The sequence below is a fragment of the Cydia pomonella genome, chromosome 10 (assembly GCF_033807575.1).
Source record: "Cydia pomonella isolate Wapato2018A chromosome 10, ilCydPomo1, whole genome shotgun sequence".
NCBI lineage: Eukaryota > Metazoa > Arthropoda > Insecta > Lepidoptera > Tortricidae > Cydia > Cydia pomonella.
This window is the reverse complement of record NC_084712.1, coordinates 3,493,039-3,512,114: the sequence shown is the minus strand read 5'-3', so window position 1 is coordinate 3,512,114 and position 19,076 is coordinate 3,493,039. Positions and strand designations below refer to the sequence as shown.

Sequence of the window (19,076 nt, the reverse complement as noted above, 5' to 3'; positions counted from 1 at the left end):
CTCCCTCATTGAAGTCGGTTTTTTTTCTCAAAAATTATGTAAAATACGTTAACAGCGCCGTTTGCAATTTGCGTTTCTTTAATTTACCACCCGTGGCGCTGCTCATCAAAACTATGAAAAACGCTGGGGTGTGTCATCAAATCCGAGTTCGTCGGACTTATTAGGGACGCATGGGGCGAGGGGGGCTTTCGGATCTGTGTGGCTCTATCGCTGCGGAAAAGCAGCCCTTCCGCACGATGAAAATCCGAATGATATACGAGTATCATTTGAAGTATTGAATTCCGAAATAATATAAGATTGCGTAGAATTTTGCTTTAGTATTAGTATATTTTAAGAATATAACCACCCACCGTATCTCCTATTCTTCCGAAGACAGTTTTTAGTATTTGACAAGACACGAGATAAAGTGAATTAATTTTGTATTTAGCAGAAACATACTGATGATACTAAGTACAATACTTAGAAATAAAGACGTGACGTTTCCACTAACAACCCTTTTAAATGAAAAAAAAGGAAAGTTAATAACAATGTATTTATTTAACAAATACACATACTTATTATTTGGACTGAAATCCATTGAGCACAACGTGATATCTTATCATACTTACACATTAGCATTAGCTGACATACTTAGAGATAGAGAGACAGTGACTGACGAGAACAATAAATAAGTACGTATATAATTTACCTTAATATTTACGTAGGAACCTACTAGATTGAACACGGGATTTGCGATCACCACAAAATAATTTACTGAATCACTAAGTTTGAAACCATCACTATTTTAAATAGCCATTTTAAAAAAAGTACTACGTAGGTATTTTTTTACCCTGATTGCGTCTAACGCAAAAATATTATTTGGCACACTATTAAATGTCATCAACTCATCATTAAGTCTAGCTAAGTAGTCCTAGAACATTATAAACTAACTTTAAACGTCAAATCACCATTCCTTGCACTTTTATCTATAAAATTGTCCTCAGTCCTATTTTGGGTTAGCCTTTTTTCATCAGAAAATACCACCTTTCGGTGCAAGTATATTTCTAGTTCATTCGGAGTTCCACTACCAACTTTTACCACAAAATGCCTGCCAAGTTATCAAATACATCCCCATGAATATGAGTTGTACTCCTTTACATTTTTATTTAAGTCGAATATCACATCAGGTGTTTAATTATCTTAAGTAAATAGCATTGGAAAGCACTGGAAATTGATTTCTATGGACACCTCGATGAGGCATGACCTTCGAGTGCATCCAACCAACCAACCGGTAGCAGAGAGACACAGTCCTGATAGAAATTCACACGAATGTTCATAAGTAAGAACACTCCTTGTTTGGGCTAAAAGAGGGGTATTTAAGATCTAGACCCTGCAGCCTGGATGCCATGAATTCTTCTGCTTCTACTTCCATCTTGGCGTCAAAGTGCGATGTCCAGCCACCCGCTTCTCCTGTAAAAATGGAAAACAAACAACTTAGTTTTGGCATGAGTTAGCCTATCGAGTGCTAAAACTGGAATCTAGTTTTTATACCCTGGGACAGTCATCGTCTTCCTCGCGTTGTCCTGGCATATTGCCACGGCTCATGGAAGGGGTCCGCTTGGTAACTAATCCCAAGCATTAGCGTTTGCACTAGTTTTTACGAAAGCGACTGCCATCCGACCTTACAACCCAGAGGCTAAACTAGGCCTAGGGATCACTCCGTTTTCCTCACGATGTTTTCCTTCACCGAAAAGCGACTGGTAAATATCAAAAGATATTTCGTACATAAGTTCTGAAAAACTCATTGGTACGAGTCGGGGTTTTAAGTCTGCGACCTCCGGATTGCAAGTCGCACGCTCTTACCGCTAGGCAACCAGCGCTTCACACCCTGGGTCAGTATCATTTAAATTTAACATGGTGTCTTAGTTTTTTAGGTCTGTGGTAAAACTCAAAAAGGGTTCCCAGGATTATCATGAAGATTAAGTTAATTGTCAATATTAAATAATTTACATTAGACACATTTTTGTAAATTGAACACCCCGTCACTAGCTTTGCTTAATTTTTTTAACTAAAGTGATATCATACTCGTAAATGATTCAGTCAGTGCCGTAACTATCACTATCGCTGCAAATTTAGCGAGGAAAGAGTCCATTCCTTAATATTTATCTTTAAATACCTATAAAACAAAAATTACCTTTTCGTATAAATTGTATGCCATTTCCATTGACTGTGTTGTTGACTGCCTTGTTTTTCTTAAGGCTGTCGAAGCTGAGGTAGCTGGTGAGGTGGTCGAGCTCCTTGTCCGAGTATTGTGTTGTTCCCAGGAACTTGCTTACACTACGGACTTCTTTTTTTAGATCCTGAAACAATATTTTAACATTTTTATATTTGAACCGAAAACGAATGGAACTTATGGTTCATATGTTCTGTCATCAAGGTTTCTACAGCTAGGTAATAGCTTATCTAGCTGTAAAAACTAGCTAGTTAATTTTCGGTCATACAAGCACCTGATGTAATGTAGAACTGATCATGAAAACCAAAGAATGGTCAAAGTGATTACGTTATGATACTATGTAGATATCCCAGACTAGTTTGGGCAAGTTTTAAAAATAAATAACTAAAGTAACAGGTGTACAAACCTTAATCATATCTTCATAAAATACAAAATGGAGATTCGGTTCATGTCTTTTCATCCAGGCTTCATTTGTGTGCGCTATAATTGGTGTCCATGGCACTTAAACAAACAACACAAAGTTTAAGCACCAAGAAAGCATTAATAGAAAACTGTATTCATTTGAACAATTATTAATAAATATGTTATTACGGAAACTGACAACAAAGGGGTATTCAAGGTAGTCCCATTAAATACTTCAATAGGCATAACTCTGCAATACGAGCAATGAGGCCAATTTATTTTTTAACTTTAAGGCATTTATGCACACCGGGTGCATGTACGTAGACATGCACGTCAACTTGCGCATTGTAATGTACAGATCCTTATGAGAGAAGCCACACCGTTTGCGTGACGTACGTGACGTATGCGTGCTCGGATCATATATTATCGTCTTTCATTGAACAATATATTAAATTTCAAAATTCAAAAGCAAAACAATCGCTGCTGGAAATGATAATTAACTTACATAAATCCCTTTTATACGTGTCCCAAAATGTCCGGAACGATGTCCTTATCATACCCTTCATCGTTAATTTATGTAAGTAATAATATGACACAGCAACATCCCGAGGGTCTCTCGCCACGTAGATAACCTTGGCCGTCTTTAGAAGCTTGGGAGGTAGAAGAGACAGTGGTAAATGTGTTTTGATAAAACGAGGGGATGGAGCATCTCTTAGAAGCTCCCAGCTGGGCGTTTTAGCGGCTTTGTCCAATCCTTGAAAATTTCCCATGTTCATGAAGTTTACTTTGATGAAGTTATAAGCCAATTCAGGTATCTTTGAAGTCAATCTGTAAGTAAGGATTGTACATTTTAATACATTACAAGTAAGTTTTTATAGGTTCATTATTTCAGCTAAAATATATATACAGATCACGTATGCTACTGCTACATAATGGACGTTATTATTACCCAATATTTACACAGATAAAAAAATTGTTGTCACAAAACAGATTATCTTTATGCTGGCCGGCATTTGCAGTTTTTGCCGTATAATAAAGGGTTTATAATATGTAGATAAATATTTTTCATAGCTGTGTTACATTTTACGTATTATGAAGAAATCAACTTACTCTAACATAGGGAATCTCTCATGCAGAGAAATTTCTTTGGACCGATTGTAGTCTAGGTCGTTTTTAAGAAGCCAGACCATCTCTTGAGTCCATGTTGTCCCTGTGAAATAAAATATGAAACTCTATAGTCGCCTTTCCACGGTGAAAGATGGTCCGAGACCGCTCCGGCACGACACGTCGTTTTCTATAGATAGTATCACGTAGTCACCCGTCAAAGAAAAAGAAATATCAGAGGACCTACCGCGAACCACGTTCGACGTGTTGCCTCTCTGTCGCTCTTGTAAATTCGTACGTAAATGTGATAGACAACACGTCGAACGTCGCAGTTTGCGTTCAGACGCCGGTCGGACCCGGACCGTGAATCATCCTTAAATCAGCTTTTGGATCAATAAACTCTGATTGTGGATTGCGGTCTTCTAGATTATGATGTGTTTGTCTTATAAATTAGTATAATTTTTAGTATTTAGCCGCAATATTTTTATTCGCATTACACGTGGAAATATTTTTTTTATATCATTACGTCAATATGTTATGTTAGTCGGTGTTTTATAAAGTGCTAGATATCTTGCGGTTTGACAAAGAATGCTTTATCAACTTTGAGATGAGTTTTATCAAACTGCGATATTAGATTGATTGACGTTCGATCTGGCATCTGGCAAAAGGCCATATTTTTTTCTTAAATAAACCATAATTTGGGCGACGTACCTTTTTATAAGATGTTTACTTTTTATATTTTTGAATTCTACTGTTTTATTGTTGATTTATGTTCTTTTTTACATTCTGTTATTGTGCAGTCTTCTTCTTGTTTCCAATGAATAAAGTACTATCAATGAACCAGCGTATTTTACCATTAATATCATGGTCCTTCGAGCCGGATATGAACCAGCGATCTATAAAAAGTAAATATCTTCTAAAAAAGTGCGTCGCCCACACATAAGGTGGTAGTAATAAATATTATAGGTATATAGACAATCTTATAATAATTAACCTACTTCCACTAACTAAAATAAGACGCGTCTAGCAAGGAACTAGGCAACAATATACCCAATACGAGTAGATAAACACGTAGTATCCTCAGCTCAGAAACATATAAATGATCCTGTATGATATAAAAAAGAAATCAAATGATCGGCACGTGAAAAATCCTTCGCCGACTTAAGCGGGTACATGAAGCTTAACAAAAAATATAAGCAACGCTAACTTGACCAGCGATGGCAGTATGGTTCCATTTTTATCACTTGTCACTATGTCCGTCACTTTCGCGCTTACCCTCTCGTTGGAACGGGACAGGCATGGTGACAAATGATATAGAGCCGACAATCTTAGCCCTACAGAACGCGTGCGACGTATTTTACCCACGATGGTACCCGCTCCGTGCCGCTCAAGTCAGCGAAGGGCCTTCCTATCCAACATCTTACCTGATCTTTGGAATGTGACCACCCACACGGCGTCCGGTCGCACTTCTATGTTTTATATTTTACCCACGATGGTACCCTCGGGCGTGAACCCGCTCCGTGCCGCACAAGTCAGCGAAGGGCCTTCCTATCCAACATCTTACCTGATCTTTGGAATGTGACCACCCACACGGCGTCCGGTCCCTCTTCCATGTTTTATAATTTACCCACGATGGTACCCTCGGGCGTGAACCCGCTCCGTGCCGCTCAAGTCAGCGAAGGGCCTTCCTATCCAACATCTTACCTGATCTTTGGAATGTGACCACCCACATGTCGTCCGGTCTCACTTCCATGTTGTATATTTTACCCACAATGGTACCCTCGGGCGTGAACCCGCTCCGTGTCGCTCAAGTCAGCGAAGGGCCTTCCTATCCAACATCTTACCTGATCTAGGGAATGTGACCACCCACACGTCGTCCGGTCTCACTTCCATGTTGTATATTTTACCCACGATGGTACCCACGGGCGTAAACCCGCTCCGTGCCGCTCAAGTCGGCGAAGGGCCTTACTATCCAACATCTTACCTGATCTAGGGAACGTGACCACCCACACGTCGTCCGGTCTCACTTCCATGTTGTATATTTCCTCGGCATGCTTTTTGAAGGCTCCTGGCATTACGTAGCCGTTCTTTCCGCATTTCACGAAAGGTTTTGTGTAACCTGTAAAATAAAGGTAAAATTCACTGCGTCATATTTTTTTTAAACATAGTCATCTTAGGTATGTTTTTCTACGCATCTGTCTGTTATATGAAATTCTTTATTGATATAGATATCGTTTTACATTTCAAGATTAAAAGTGATTTAATAACAAATTTTGAATATTATAGTAAGAAAAAATGTATCATCTTATCATGACATTCGCTCTGAGAAACGAATTATTTAGATAATTATTAATTACCCCACTGTTTGCTTAATCACTTAAGAACCTAATCGGTAGCCTCATATTGATGTGATTTTTTTTTTCACTATTACTATCATGATATTTTTGTTCAAATTTATGATAAAGAAATTAAGTACATAGGGTAAATCGTCAATTACTGGCTACTCTTTCATAACTGGCAACCTTATACTTAAAATGAATTTTATTCAACTATAAATTTGACGACCGGTTTGGCCTAGTGGGTAGTGACCCTGCCAACGAAGCTGATGGTCCCGGGTTCAAATCCTGGTAAGGGCATTTATTCGTGTGATGAGCATGGATATTAAATTTGTTCCTGAGTCATGGCTGTTTTCTATGTATTTAAGTATTTATAAATATTTATATATTATATATATCGTTGTCTAAGTACCCTCAACACAAGCCTTATTGAGCTTACTGTAGGACTTAGTCAATTTGTGTAATAATGTCCTATAATATTTATTTATTTATTATCTACTATTAAAAAAGCTCTGTTTATAGGTGAATATAATCATGAAGATGACCAGGTATTAAAGAGTTGCCCGTAATGGACGATTTACGCTTCTGGTTACTTTTTTATCTATTGTGGGTAACAATATAAAAATAAACTTAATCATAAAAACGGCGCACAAAAAAAATACATGTCCAAGGAGCGAAAAAATTGTGTCAGACAGAAAAAAGCAATAGCAAAACCAAAAGTTCGGAAACGGGTTCGACAACCTAGGTATCTAAGGTTTAACAGAAGTAGTGAAATCTGTCAAGTGCGAGTAACCTAATAATAAGATTTTGGAAAAAAATCATTACTTAATTCTGAATGTACTTTTCATTCCACAGGCAACTAATATTTATCGAGACAATTCTAAAAAATTCAAAACACAATTAGGTTGCGTTGTTCTCATAGAGTTCCTATAGCCACCTCCTGTCTCCATCATGAAATCAGCTCGATGGTACTTTAATACTCTATTGTTACCCGACTTATGTATGCAAATTTTCAGCTTCACTGAAAACCGGGAAGGGGGTCAAAATTGACTTGCAAGATTTGACCCCTTACAAACATACATAGATACATACATTGGTACATTGCAAGTTAAATAAAATCTTGTAATAAATAAAATATTAAACATGTCATATATTTTATATACAGGGCCTCAGGATAAGTAATAAAAAAGTACAAAAGAAAAAAAAGCAGTAGTAGTATAAATCTTGTAAAGAACACAAAATAAGACTTAAATGTCTGACTGAAAGACAAAAGAAAAGGTTATAGCAGTATTCTTATTATGCATGCAAAATTAACCGCAGCGACGGAACTACTGCCCAGATTGTAATGAATTTTTATGACCCCAGTGACAAAGGTTACATTTTAACTAATACTTTGAGAAAAGAATACGAGGGCTTGTTTCACAATGTCTAAGTGAAGTATTGAATAGCTAATTAACAAATAAATTTGCCAGTTAATAGGCTGTCAAAACCCAATGTCCTTGAAATTGATGTTACTTAAACAGTTTTTTAAGAAAGACTATTTGTTTTAGTCAAGTAAGAAAAATATATGTTCATATTAATTATATTTCATAGACCGTGGTTGTACTCGATACATGATTGAACGAAATCGGCTCGATAGAAAATAATTGCAAAGATTGGTCTTAAAATCACAATTAAACGGTTCTATGTCTTTATTGTTTTGACTTATGGGTCTGCAATTAAAATCACAATTTCAAAACGTTTATATCTAAACCGCTAACGAGTAAAATATTACACTAATAATCCACTTTTTTTATTTAAATAATTTTCTTATTATTCCCTTGCCCAGGCCCAGTAACATGCGACAGTGCTATCTCATTTACTCCGATACAAATAGACAGTGTGCGCGCTTTAGGTATTGACAGCCTCTTAAAACTTCCGTAGCACTTTATCTGCCAGTTAAACTTATTTGAAGATTGTGAAAGTGAAGTGATTGTGTAGCTTATTCAGGACTTTACTTGTACATTGTGAAAGAGGCCCTTAGGTTGATTGCAGTTTTTAACTATTTATTCTGAATGCAAAATTTTAAAAAATACGAGTTAGGGCTCTTTTTCAAGTTAATAAAGATTTACTTATTTGCGACCTATATCCAATATAAATGCTAATTGCAAAGGTACAAAAATAGTGATTAGGCTAATATTATTATTATCTTTACATACTTAAGGTAGAGTACAGACAGTAAGTGCTCATGCACCGACAACAATGTCGGAATTATCAAATATATGATCATTATCATATTAGTGCTAAATATGTTATCTATATCGTAATCATGTGTTACAAATGCAATTATCTTAATCCAATCTCGTTAAAAATACTACGGATACTAAATTTATTATCGTGCAATAACATTTTACAGTACACACTAATTATTTGTTGTCTGTATCCAATTTTTTATTTGTAATTGGTTCTTTTTTTGTAGGTAAGTATATTTCATAGTTGTGTTTTTTTTTCTAGGTTTAACTTTTTTTTTATTTTAGTTTAGTTCATATAGATTGTTTAAGAGCTTTATTATTTCAATTAACATTTTCTCTATATGGAAACTTCTATATAATAGTTTAATGAACCTACCTACCTATATTAATATTACGTACATAATTCCCGCTGTTGAACCGTTGTGTGACAGTGAAAGGTTACATATTTCAGCATAGTATTACTTAATGACCGACACTGCCTCAGCGGAGATGGCAACGCGTTCCACAGCTTCACAGAGTATACACTCTGTGAAGCTGTGGAACTATACACCGTACGAGTATACCGTAAAAGATTTGTCGAGGGATCTGTTGCTTATGGGGAGGAATAGCGAGTGAAAAATTCACACTAGTAGTAGTAATAGTTATTCAGTTTAAATAACAGAATCACGATATTTTTAGTGTTAGGTATACACTGATCCGTTATCGATAGTTACATCTGATAACGGAGAGGGTTTAAATAATCGTAAACACTTATCCTTGACGCATGCGTACGGCCGGCTTGTCAGCTGTCTTCACAACTTCGTCACTAGGCGAGGATTTCTTAGTTATATTGTTTATTATGACAGAATTTGCACATTTTACTATAGATATATAATAGTAATTAAAGTAATTAATTAATATTAGTCGGTAATGCTTCTTTAAATTTAAATTGCTATTGCCCTAGTATTTTTATTTTGGACTGACTTCAAAAGAACGAGGTGTTTATCAATGGCCCGTATTTTTGGCATTGTATTTTTCCTAAATTTCTATAACTAAACGGTGCATTTTTTATATAGTTTCCTTAAATGATACAGGTAGTAACATTTTTCAATCATTACTTGTATTAGCTTCATACGCAAACACACACACACACACACACACACACACAAACACACACACACATAACACAGTCACTTTCACTGAAAAACTAACCTAAAAGACACTTCGTTATAAGTTTATTTTCTTCCGGCGAAACATCTTTTATTTCAAACGGTAACTCCAACCACGGCGCCATTTTGGTGTTTGATTATTTTAAAAACAGAACATTAATTTCTGTTCACGTCACTTTGTCAACTGTTTAACCGATAGTAACGCACGTCTATTTCAATATGAAATAATCTAATCACCTGGGATCGATTCGTCTACATCAGAGATAAGGGCGAGAATGAATCATACGTACCAATTGATTTGGCGCAGATATGAATCACTCTCGTGTGAAGGCTGAATTTAGGATACCAAGGATATTTTGGTTAGTTTTTTTTAGCAGAGAGTTAATTATAGTACGAGATTTATTACCTATTAATTAAATGTGAATAGGCGACTGAAATGGAGAATTTCCGATTTGAATATTCGGACACTAATTTGTAATATATGTGATTGTTTCGTTTTTAATACTATACTTCGGAACGCATCCTCAAAATTGTTTCGTTTGACACATTTGTCATCTTTTTCATTCACACCATTTTTATCATATATATATCTCGTTTGGGGAAAGTTTGGGGCATGGGCTTTAGAAATTTGAAAGAGTTTGAAATTAGAAATAAAATAAACAGAAGAAATGTAAGTGAGTTGATTTTTGCGGTTGATGTGTGAACACTGAAGAAATTTATTAAAAGGAAAGATTTTGAGGTGAAGTTTATAATAATAATATATCTTGAAGACGGGAAATACTGAAGGCGGAATAGTCAAATAGCCATTATATGGAATTATTTCGCATCAAACCGGCTTTTTTATGACTTTAAGGCAGTTTCTTATAAGTTATATAAGTACTAATATCGTGTAAGTACGTGTTACGGTATTTTCTGTAACAAACTTTGTCACTATTATCCCCTGGCTCACGGGACAGAACAACAGCTAAAACATGTTGATCGACTCAATTACCTACACAAGATAAGAAACTTTTTTAAATGTTTATTTTACTTTGCTCGCATCGCTCGTCTCGCCATACCTATAGCCTCGTAAAGCATATGGTCATACTCGTCATACTAATTACTACATACTTCTGGTTTTTTAAAATAGAAAACATTCCGAAGGATACATTTCACCGGGTGTCAACTAAGTACAGTCAAGGTATTAAATATCGATACAGACAAAGTGACAAAAACATGTACACACTACCTTAATTATATTAAGGTCGTGTATACATATTTTTGACACTTTGTCTTTATCGATATCCTTGGCTGTACCAACATGATACACCGGAGATAAAGGTAGAGTAGAGGGGGCACAGAGAGGTAGACCCCTGAATAGACTGATTGTACATTAGTATAGAGGCCGGGAAACAAAGGGTTGCAGAAGGGGAAATATAGACGGCGGTGCGTAGCGATAGGATAGGGATACGCGGCCGGCAACCCCGTTTCTCGCAGAGATTCGTATAGTGCTTTTCTCAAACTTGCAATGAGATAAAAACATGTAGTCGATTTCTTTTATTCGTACAAGCTACGAATCTACTACTATTTGATGGTTAAATGCCAAGACGTTGTGTCACAATTTGACGTTTAAAAACAAAAGAAGGTTGTTTACAAATCATCTTCATAATTATGTAGTATTTCCTAATTTGGAGTAAGTCATGTCAACATTTCATTGCATGTTTGAGAAATAGTTACGATACAAGTTCAACGAGTAGGTAGCGATAAATTAAAACACGACCGAAGAGAGTGTTTTAAATCAACACGAGTTGCGAATTACATAGGTACTTCGCAAATCCTGTTACTTTAAAACACTCACTACGGTCGTGTTTTAATTTATCGCCACTCGTTGCGAACTGCCTGCTTTTTGCACTTGTATGGTAATGTACCTAACTTCTCGTATTTTGAAACTAAGTTTTGTTAAGATATTGTGTTTGAATTCGAACGTACAGAATTTAGACCGAACTCTAAAATTAACTGAGAATACGTACTAGAACTCGCAGAGTATTTAAACAACTTTTTTTCTAACTATGGTTCTTTGCAAAACCTTATAAAATGCCCATGTTTCCTACAAACACTAGTAGTACCTAAGTACAACCAAAATTCAAAATTCAAAATTCAAAATTTTATTCTGCAAGTAGGCCTCAAGGGCTCTTTTACAAGTCAATACAACATTTACAGTAACATCATATAGTGACATGAAAAATACATAATAACATTTTATAAATACAACAGCCAATACCTGGGTAAACATTACATTATAATAATCTTAAAATAAATAATTACTACAATACAATAGAGATGTATAGTCTCTATGGTTAAAAACACATTAAATCTGGAGATGTAAAAGGTCCCCAATGTCAGAGTACTAATATTAATAAAATTTGGAGGTGTAAAGTCTCTCCAAGTGTCAAAATAAAATTTATACTAAATAAATAAACCGCGTCTGGACTGTTAAACTAGCAGTCTCATAAACTAATGCTACATTCTGTACATAACTAGTATGTACCAAGTCAAGTATATTATACAATATGACAGAGACGTATAGTCTCCACGGTTAATACATTAAGTTTGGAGATGTATAAGGTCCCCACGGTCTGAGAAAAATAATAATACACAATAATAAGATTTGGAGGTGTAAAGGTTCTCCAAATGTCAAAGAATAAAAAAAATAAAAAATTGTATGAAATACATATTTCACGTCAAGAGACTGTTAAGCTAACAATCTTAAAACTAGTTCTACAGAATACATAACTACTATGTATTTAATATGTCAATGTCATCATCAAAATAACTAAAACATAACAAACATTAATACATAAGGTTGAACAGCTAGAAACAACAGCGCCATATGCCTCTCCGGGACACTGCACGCAAAACTATTACAGCTTTTGAGACTGGATACTTGGCCATGATTCCGTGTCTCCCAAGTAGTCATCTATTTTATAGTATCCCTTTTTGAGAAGTGCATTTTTGACGTATTGCTTGAATGAAGTATAGGGCAGGTTCCATGCCTCTAAGGGTACTTTGTTATAAAATGTTACACAGTTTCCCATGAACGATTTTTTAACTTTCTGTAGACGAAACTTGGAGACTACTAACTTATGTTTATTTCGCGTATTATAACTATGGATATTAGACAGTTTCTTAAAGGACTTTATATTCTTATGCGTATACATTATCACATCTAGTATGTATTGTGAAGCTACTGTGAGAATATCTATTTCCTTGAATCGTTCTCTCAGTGAGTCACGAGAAGCCATGTTATAAATGGATCTGATTGCCCTCTTCTGAAGAACGAAGATGGTTTCTATGTCAGCTGCTTTGCCCCACACCAGTATGCCATAAGACATAATACTGTGAAAGTAACTGAAGTAAACTAGGCGAGCTGTCTCCACGTCAGTAAACTGCCTGATTCTTCTTACTGCATACGCGGCAGAGCTCAACCTTTTCGCCAGGGCAGATATGTGAGGGGCCCATTGCAGTTTACTATCTAAAGTAAGGCCCAGAAAAACCGTATTCTCGACAAGGTCCAGCGTTTCGCCATTTAATGTGATGATAGTTTCAGATTTTCTTACATTCGGCAGCGAAAATTTGACACATTTCGTCTTTTTCGCATTAAGAAGTAAGTTATTTGCTGTGAACCATTCTAGTACCTTTTCCAAAGTTTCATTGACTTGGCTATAATCGCTCAGTTTCCTGTCAACTTTGAAAATTAGTGAGGTGTCATCAGCAAATAAGACTATCTCACATTTATGTTTTACAAGGTTCGGCAGATCATTTATATATACAAGGAAGAGAAAAGGACCCAAAATTGAACCCTGTGGAACTCCGAGCTTTACAGTCATTCCAGTAGACTCCGTTCCATTTACAACCACTTTCTGGGTTCTTTGGTTTAAGTAAGACTTAACAAGGCTTAGAGCTTCCGTTGACAGACCGTAGTGCTTCAGCTTGTGTAGAAGTGTGTCATGCTCCACGCAATCAAATGCTTTGGACAGATCGCAGAAGACACCTATAGCATCTAGCGAGTGTTCCCAGGCGTCGTATATGTGCTTGATTAGTACAGAGGCGGCATCAGTCGTCGAACGACCTCTTGTAAAACCAAATTGCTGATCTTGAAGTAGTTCATTCGAGTTGAAATGTCGAAGCAATTGGTTTAATACAATTTTTTCAAACACTTTACTGAGAACAGGAAGTATTGAAATAGGTCTAAAATTTCCAAGGTCATCTTTGCTGCCCGCTTTAAATAGAGGAATGACCTTACTGTACTTCATCAGATCGGGAAATACACATTCTCTAACACAAGCATTAAATATATCGGCCAAATACGGTGCCACTACGTCGATTACAGATTGCATGACTTTCACAGAGATCCCCCAAAGGTCCTCAGTATTCTTTAATTTCAAGGACTTGAACGTTTTAATGATTTCATGGGGGTCAGTATATTGGAAGTATAATTCCATGCTGCATTTCTTGACATTGTTTGTATCCAAGTAAACACCAGCCTTTGCTACAGAGGAGTTCAAGTTCCGTGTAGCATCTGTGGCTATGTTGGTGAAAAAGTGTTGAAAGGCGCCAGCAACATCCAGGTCTGCAGACAATATTCGGTCTTGAACTTTCAGTCTGTAGTGGCCATCACGGGGTTTCGTTTTTCCAGTTTCAGTGTTTATTACAGTCCAAGTAGCTTTTACTTTATTGTCAGCTGACCTGACTTTCTGACCTATAAAGGCAGACTTAGCCGCGGCGCAGACTTTCTTAAACACTTTTGAATATTTTCTTACATATTCTGCAAAATTCTCGTCATGGTTAATGCTCCTCATTTCATACAGGTCATACAATCTATTCCTACTCTTATGGATGCCCACTGTGGCCCATTCACTAAACCTTGTTTTCAGTGATCCTTGCTTTAGAGTCTTTGTTTTAAAAATATTCTTGTGGACGTCATGTATCACATTCGACAGTTCCTTGTATAGTGTATCAGGATCTTGCTCACCTGTAACCAGTGCTGGTACCTTGGATATAACACCTTCTCTAAACCTTTCCATTCGACTGGCAGTGATGGGTCTATATGTAAATGATTGCTGTTGTCTTATAACATTTACTTGGAAATAGGCTTTTTGACCACAGTGATCAGAGTTGAAACAGCTAAAGATCTCTTTTTTTATAACTTCACAATTATAGAATACATTGTCCAAACATGTCGCCGTGCTAGCTGTAATCCTTGTGGGCTCGTTGAATAGCGGAAACAAGTCAAAAGACTGATAAAGGTTTAGAAGTCTTACAGTGTGTGCATGTGTGGGATCTAATATAACCAAACCGCCTTTGAACAGTTCTAAAGTATAGTTGAAAACTTTTCCGCGAATTTCATAACTTGAAAGCGGTTAACTTTATCCTCGTGGGGTTCTGTGTGGAAAATATAGCACTTATTCAATATCTTATTTATAAAATATTATATATAATTATACGTTATTATAGTAAATACAATTTTACTTAAAATGTTGGGAAAATATCGATATTGGTATTACTATTGCACTATAATTACATTTTCACGGATAAAAAATATGTTGTTATAAAACAGTTCATCTTTATGCTGGTCGTAATTTGCGGTTTTTGAACAAGATAGTCTAGTACGTAGATAAAAAAAAACCCTAAAACTACTGAATTGCCACCTTTATTTAATTCGGTTAGAAATCTAGCATATGTCACGGGCGTGAAATAATTGACAACTTGTTTGTTAAAATTACATATAATATTTGACACCCCGCCCTTTTACCATTTCCTTTCAGTTTATTTAAGTCGTGTGAAATGATAGATAGATACTTAATTTATTTCATACTGCGTCGGGGGCAAACAAGCATATGGCACGCCTGATGGTAAGCAGTCACCGTAACCTATGGACGCCTGCTACACCAGAGATATTACATGCGCGTTGCCGATCCTTTAAAAACCTGTACACTCATTTTTTGAAAAACCGCATACTGTAGCCCCTCGGGAAAACCTCGGCAGGGAGCTCATTCCACAGCCGAAGCGTCCGCGGGAGAAAATTCCTCTCAAACCGCACAGTGCGCGACCATTTACGTTCTAAGGTGTGAGGATGAATACCCTGCCGACGGCGACCGGTGCGGTGATAGAAAGCGGCCGTTGGCATCATGTCAAACAATTCTTCAGAGCACAGCCCATTGTACAAGCGGTAGAACGTAGAACACACATAAGGAGGCAAAGTCTCTCCGTAGACTTAATGGTTCAATACCAGTTTGGGATCGTCGAAGATTCGTACAGCGCGCCTTTGGACTGAGTTGAAAGGTCCAAGCTGGCATGAAGGTGCCCCTGCCCAAAGGTGAAATCTGAGGTCTGACTTGCGATTTATATATCGGCAGTCTTTGCCCCGAAGTAAAATATCGCCTTACTTTATTGAGTACATAGAGTTTTTATATTAAAAGGAATCCAAGAAAAGAACGAAAATAAACATTCCTTTAATATTGTTGTTATTTTTTCTATTTATATGAAAAGGGTATATAAATAAGCATCTTTTATATCCAGAGAAAATAATCCAGTATAAAAACAAGCAGTAGGCGTACATCTTGAATCTTCAATCTTATATTTATTAATAGATAAAAATCGCATAATATAATAGGCTAAATATCTAATAAAAGGGAATTTCGGTAGATATTTAATAAGGAGAATAAATAATTTATTGAGAGATTCCTCCCACGAGAATCATTGCTATCTTAAAAGCAAATATTAGTAAAAGTCATTGACTATATCTAAGGTTCAACCAGTGCGTTGTGGCGTTAGACTGCACGATTGGCTAGAATTTGTGTGCGTGACACCGCTGTAGTGGTTCCATCATTATTGCCCGTAAGGCCTGTCCTTAGATATATGTCAATGCGTAAAGTTCTTTGTTCATTCATTTATGCATATTTATCTAGACACACACATACACTGTTTTCAATTACAGCTTATAAAACTTATAAATATTAAAACCATACCCACATTTCGTGAATAAAACCTAGTTAAACCTTGTGAGATCAATTTAGATATTATTATTGCAATGCAATACAATGCAAATGCTTAAAGGTTAGCTAGAAGAGATCTTTCAAGGGGATAAGTTCGCCTTTGCACACATTTATATGTATTATGTCTGTGTTATGTATATATAGCTACTTCTTTTGCCCAGTAAAGTGTTTTACTACTACTAATAAGTACTAACTACAGTAAAAATATTATTTTATTGTACACCAATAAGAAAGAAAGAAATTAAATATGTTAATTTAACTATGGTTGACAATAGGCGGTCTTGTCGCTAATAAGCGATCTCCTCCAGGCAACCTTTGGGTAGTGAAGTTCGAGGTCCCAAAGATATACATACTACGAAAAAAAGAGTGATTATTTATTATTTATTTGCCAATAACTATTCTTTTCACTCGTCGACTGTAATGGTTGAATTAAGATTTCGTATATCAAACTATAATTGCGTACTTTTCATGTATGGGTTCCCAACTCAACTATAATATTTATTTCGATACGCTGTCACCAAAAAAAATTACCAATCACGTTCCACCGCGCTCCTATAGAAAAAACTAAACGGGCGCTAAAAGAATAATTGTCTACTGAGATACTTACCAATTTTCAATAATTATTTTGGTTTTATAGTAATAAAAGTATTATTTTAGATGACTCGTAGAAAAATTATTGTATAAAATAGTGACATAATCAAGATTCTCAATACCTCGTACCTTACTTAGGCAACTCAGCAAGCTTCGTTGCCTAAACCCACACAATCACATTTGTATAAAATACTTATCACGGGGGTCTATATGGTTGTCGTCAAGCTTACCATACTTATTAACCTATCGAATGAGCTGATGCCTTTAGCAGTAAAATTACCATTTTTTCTTGATTATTTTGCTCAATAACATTATGTAAGGGCGTATACTCATATAGGGTTAAACTAGGGGAGTATGAGAGTACGCTTAGCGCGCACACTACTTGCTAAGGTTATAAATTCTATGGAGATGACAGCTGTCATCGTACATGGGTGCTATATGAAAAATATTAAACAACAGATTCTGTGCTAATTCCGAATGTGTACCAACTCATACGATATCCGTTAACAGACGGATAAATGTTCAATGGATTTTTACAAACGGTGTTCCGCTTACACCTCTTAGGTAAACCCCTAAGATCATCAATATAACCAAAATGTACCCTTTCTGAAGCTCAATCACCCTCCTAGTTATAAATAAAGACACCACCCATTCCGGCAACGGTCTGGACGAGTGCTTACAAATAGGTCGGAGCAGCAACCACTGACCCCGTGTCGTGGGCTAATCTGTGCCCATCTGTCTTGCTGTGCGGACGGAGGGCGGTGTAAGAGGAGAGAACGGAGCGATTTTTACTTATTTAAATTTTATTTTACGCTTAAATTTAGCTGTTTGCAAGCCTAAGCAGTTTTACAATAATCTATATAGGTTATTGTTGTTCGGCAATTACTCATAAAATTACAAATACATTTATTTATTTGTGAAGTAAGGTAGTTAATCTAAATAGTTCATAATCAACCACTAAAGAAATAATTTAAAAAACATACGCTTTCGCTGATTTCGGACGCTGTTCGGCAATACCTTACAATCAAATTATGGATGCACTCATCACCGAATCCACATTTTACTTAAATTATGAGAACATGACTGCATTAAAATAGCATACTCGTATTTTGCTTGCCGTAACGCAACTTGTTGTGTTAGACTGCACAATTGGCCCGAATTCGTGAGTGACACCACTGAAGTAGCGCCATTCTTATTGCCCGTAAGGCCCGTCCTTAGATATATGTCACTGACTTTTACTAAGATTTTCAATACAGCAATGATACATTTAAAGGCTTTATCTATCATTACTGCGGGAAAAGTCATATTTTATAATAATTAACCTTGTCGCCGCCACGTCAATGAATTTATAAAGTGCCATCAACGCCACGTCAAAAATTGCACGTATACAAACCTGCCCAAAACCACGACTTGATATGAAGTCGTGGCGTGTGGTGCGGGAAATGTACTGACTTTATATCTAGTCAATGGCGACGAAGAGGTTAATCGATAAAGTTACCTTCTTGGCGTTTCCTGCAGAAATGCAGTTGGCTGCACTTCATCAACAATACTGCCACAAATATTTAAATACCAGGCAAGAACATCAAATTTGACAGCAATAATGTCGTAACCAATTAAACATAAAGTATGGTCTGAACGAGTAGTTACAAGAACTTACACACACTTTGATGAGTATACATATGAAGACATGTAAAAAAAAATTTTATATAGGATATTATTACACAAATTGACTAAGTCCCATAGTAAGCTCAATAAGGCTTGTATTGAGGGTACTTAGACAACGATATAAATAATGTTTAATGTGTTTATAAATACTTGAATACATAGAAAACACCCATGATTCAGGAACAAATATCCATGCTCATCACACGAATAAATGCCCTTACCAGGATTTGAACCCGGGACCATTAGGTTCGTAGGCAGGGTCACTACCCGCTAGGCCAAACCGGTCGTCAAATATATAGTATTGCACATATAGAAACAAAAACCATTTCGGAACCACTTAAGGCTGATCCGCT

General features: G+C 36.2%; 1 protein-coding gene across 2 annotated transcripts; it reads right to left on the bottom strand.

Annotated features, from left to right (window-relative positions):
• Positions 1-514: 514 nt before the first annotated feature.
• On the bottom strand, positions 515-10,376 carry LOC133521830 (sulfotransferase 1C4-like). Of its 2 annotated transcripts, XM_061856916.1 has the most exons (7): positions 9,477-10,376; positions 5,703-5,837; positions 3,725-3,824; positions 3,120-3,442; positions 2,619-2,713; positions 2,174-2,339; positions 515-1,449 (listed from the first exon to the last, which is right to left on the bottom strand). In XM_061856916.1, exons 1-7 carry the CDS (start codon positions 9,556-9,558, stop codon positions 1,313-1,315), a joined length of 1,038 nt encoding a protein of 345 aa, XP_061712900.1. In that variant the 5' UTR covers positions 9,559-10,376; the 3' UTR covers positions 515-1,312. The 2 variants fall into 2 exon arrangements, with proteins under 2 accessions (XP_061712900.1, XP_061712901.1); XM_061856917.1 differs by lacking the exon at positions 9,477-10,376 and having other exon boundaries at positions 5,563-5,814.
• Between the last annotated feature and the right edge of the window lie 8,700 nt (positions 10,377-19,076).

Coding starts and splice junctions, on each gene's coding strand:
- LOC133521830 (XM_061856916.1), bottom strand. CDS start 9,558: ATGGCGCCGTGGTTGGAGTTACCGTTTGAAATAAAAGATGTTTCGCCG. Junction 3,443..3,724: donor GAGAGATTCCCTATGTTAGA/GTAAGTTGATTT, acceptor CCTTACTTACAG/ATTGACTTCAAAGATACCTG. Junction 1,450..2,173: donor CATACAATTTATACGAAAAG/GTAATTTTTGTT, acceptor CCATTTTTACAG/GAGAAGCGGGTGGCTGGACA.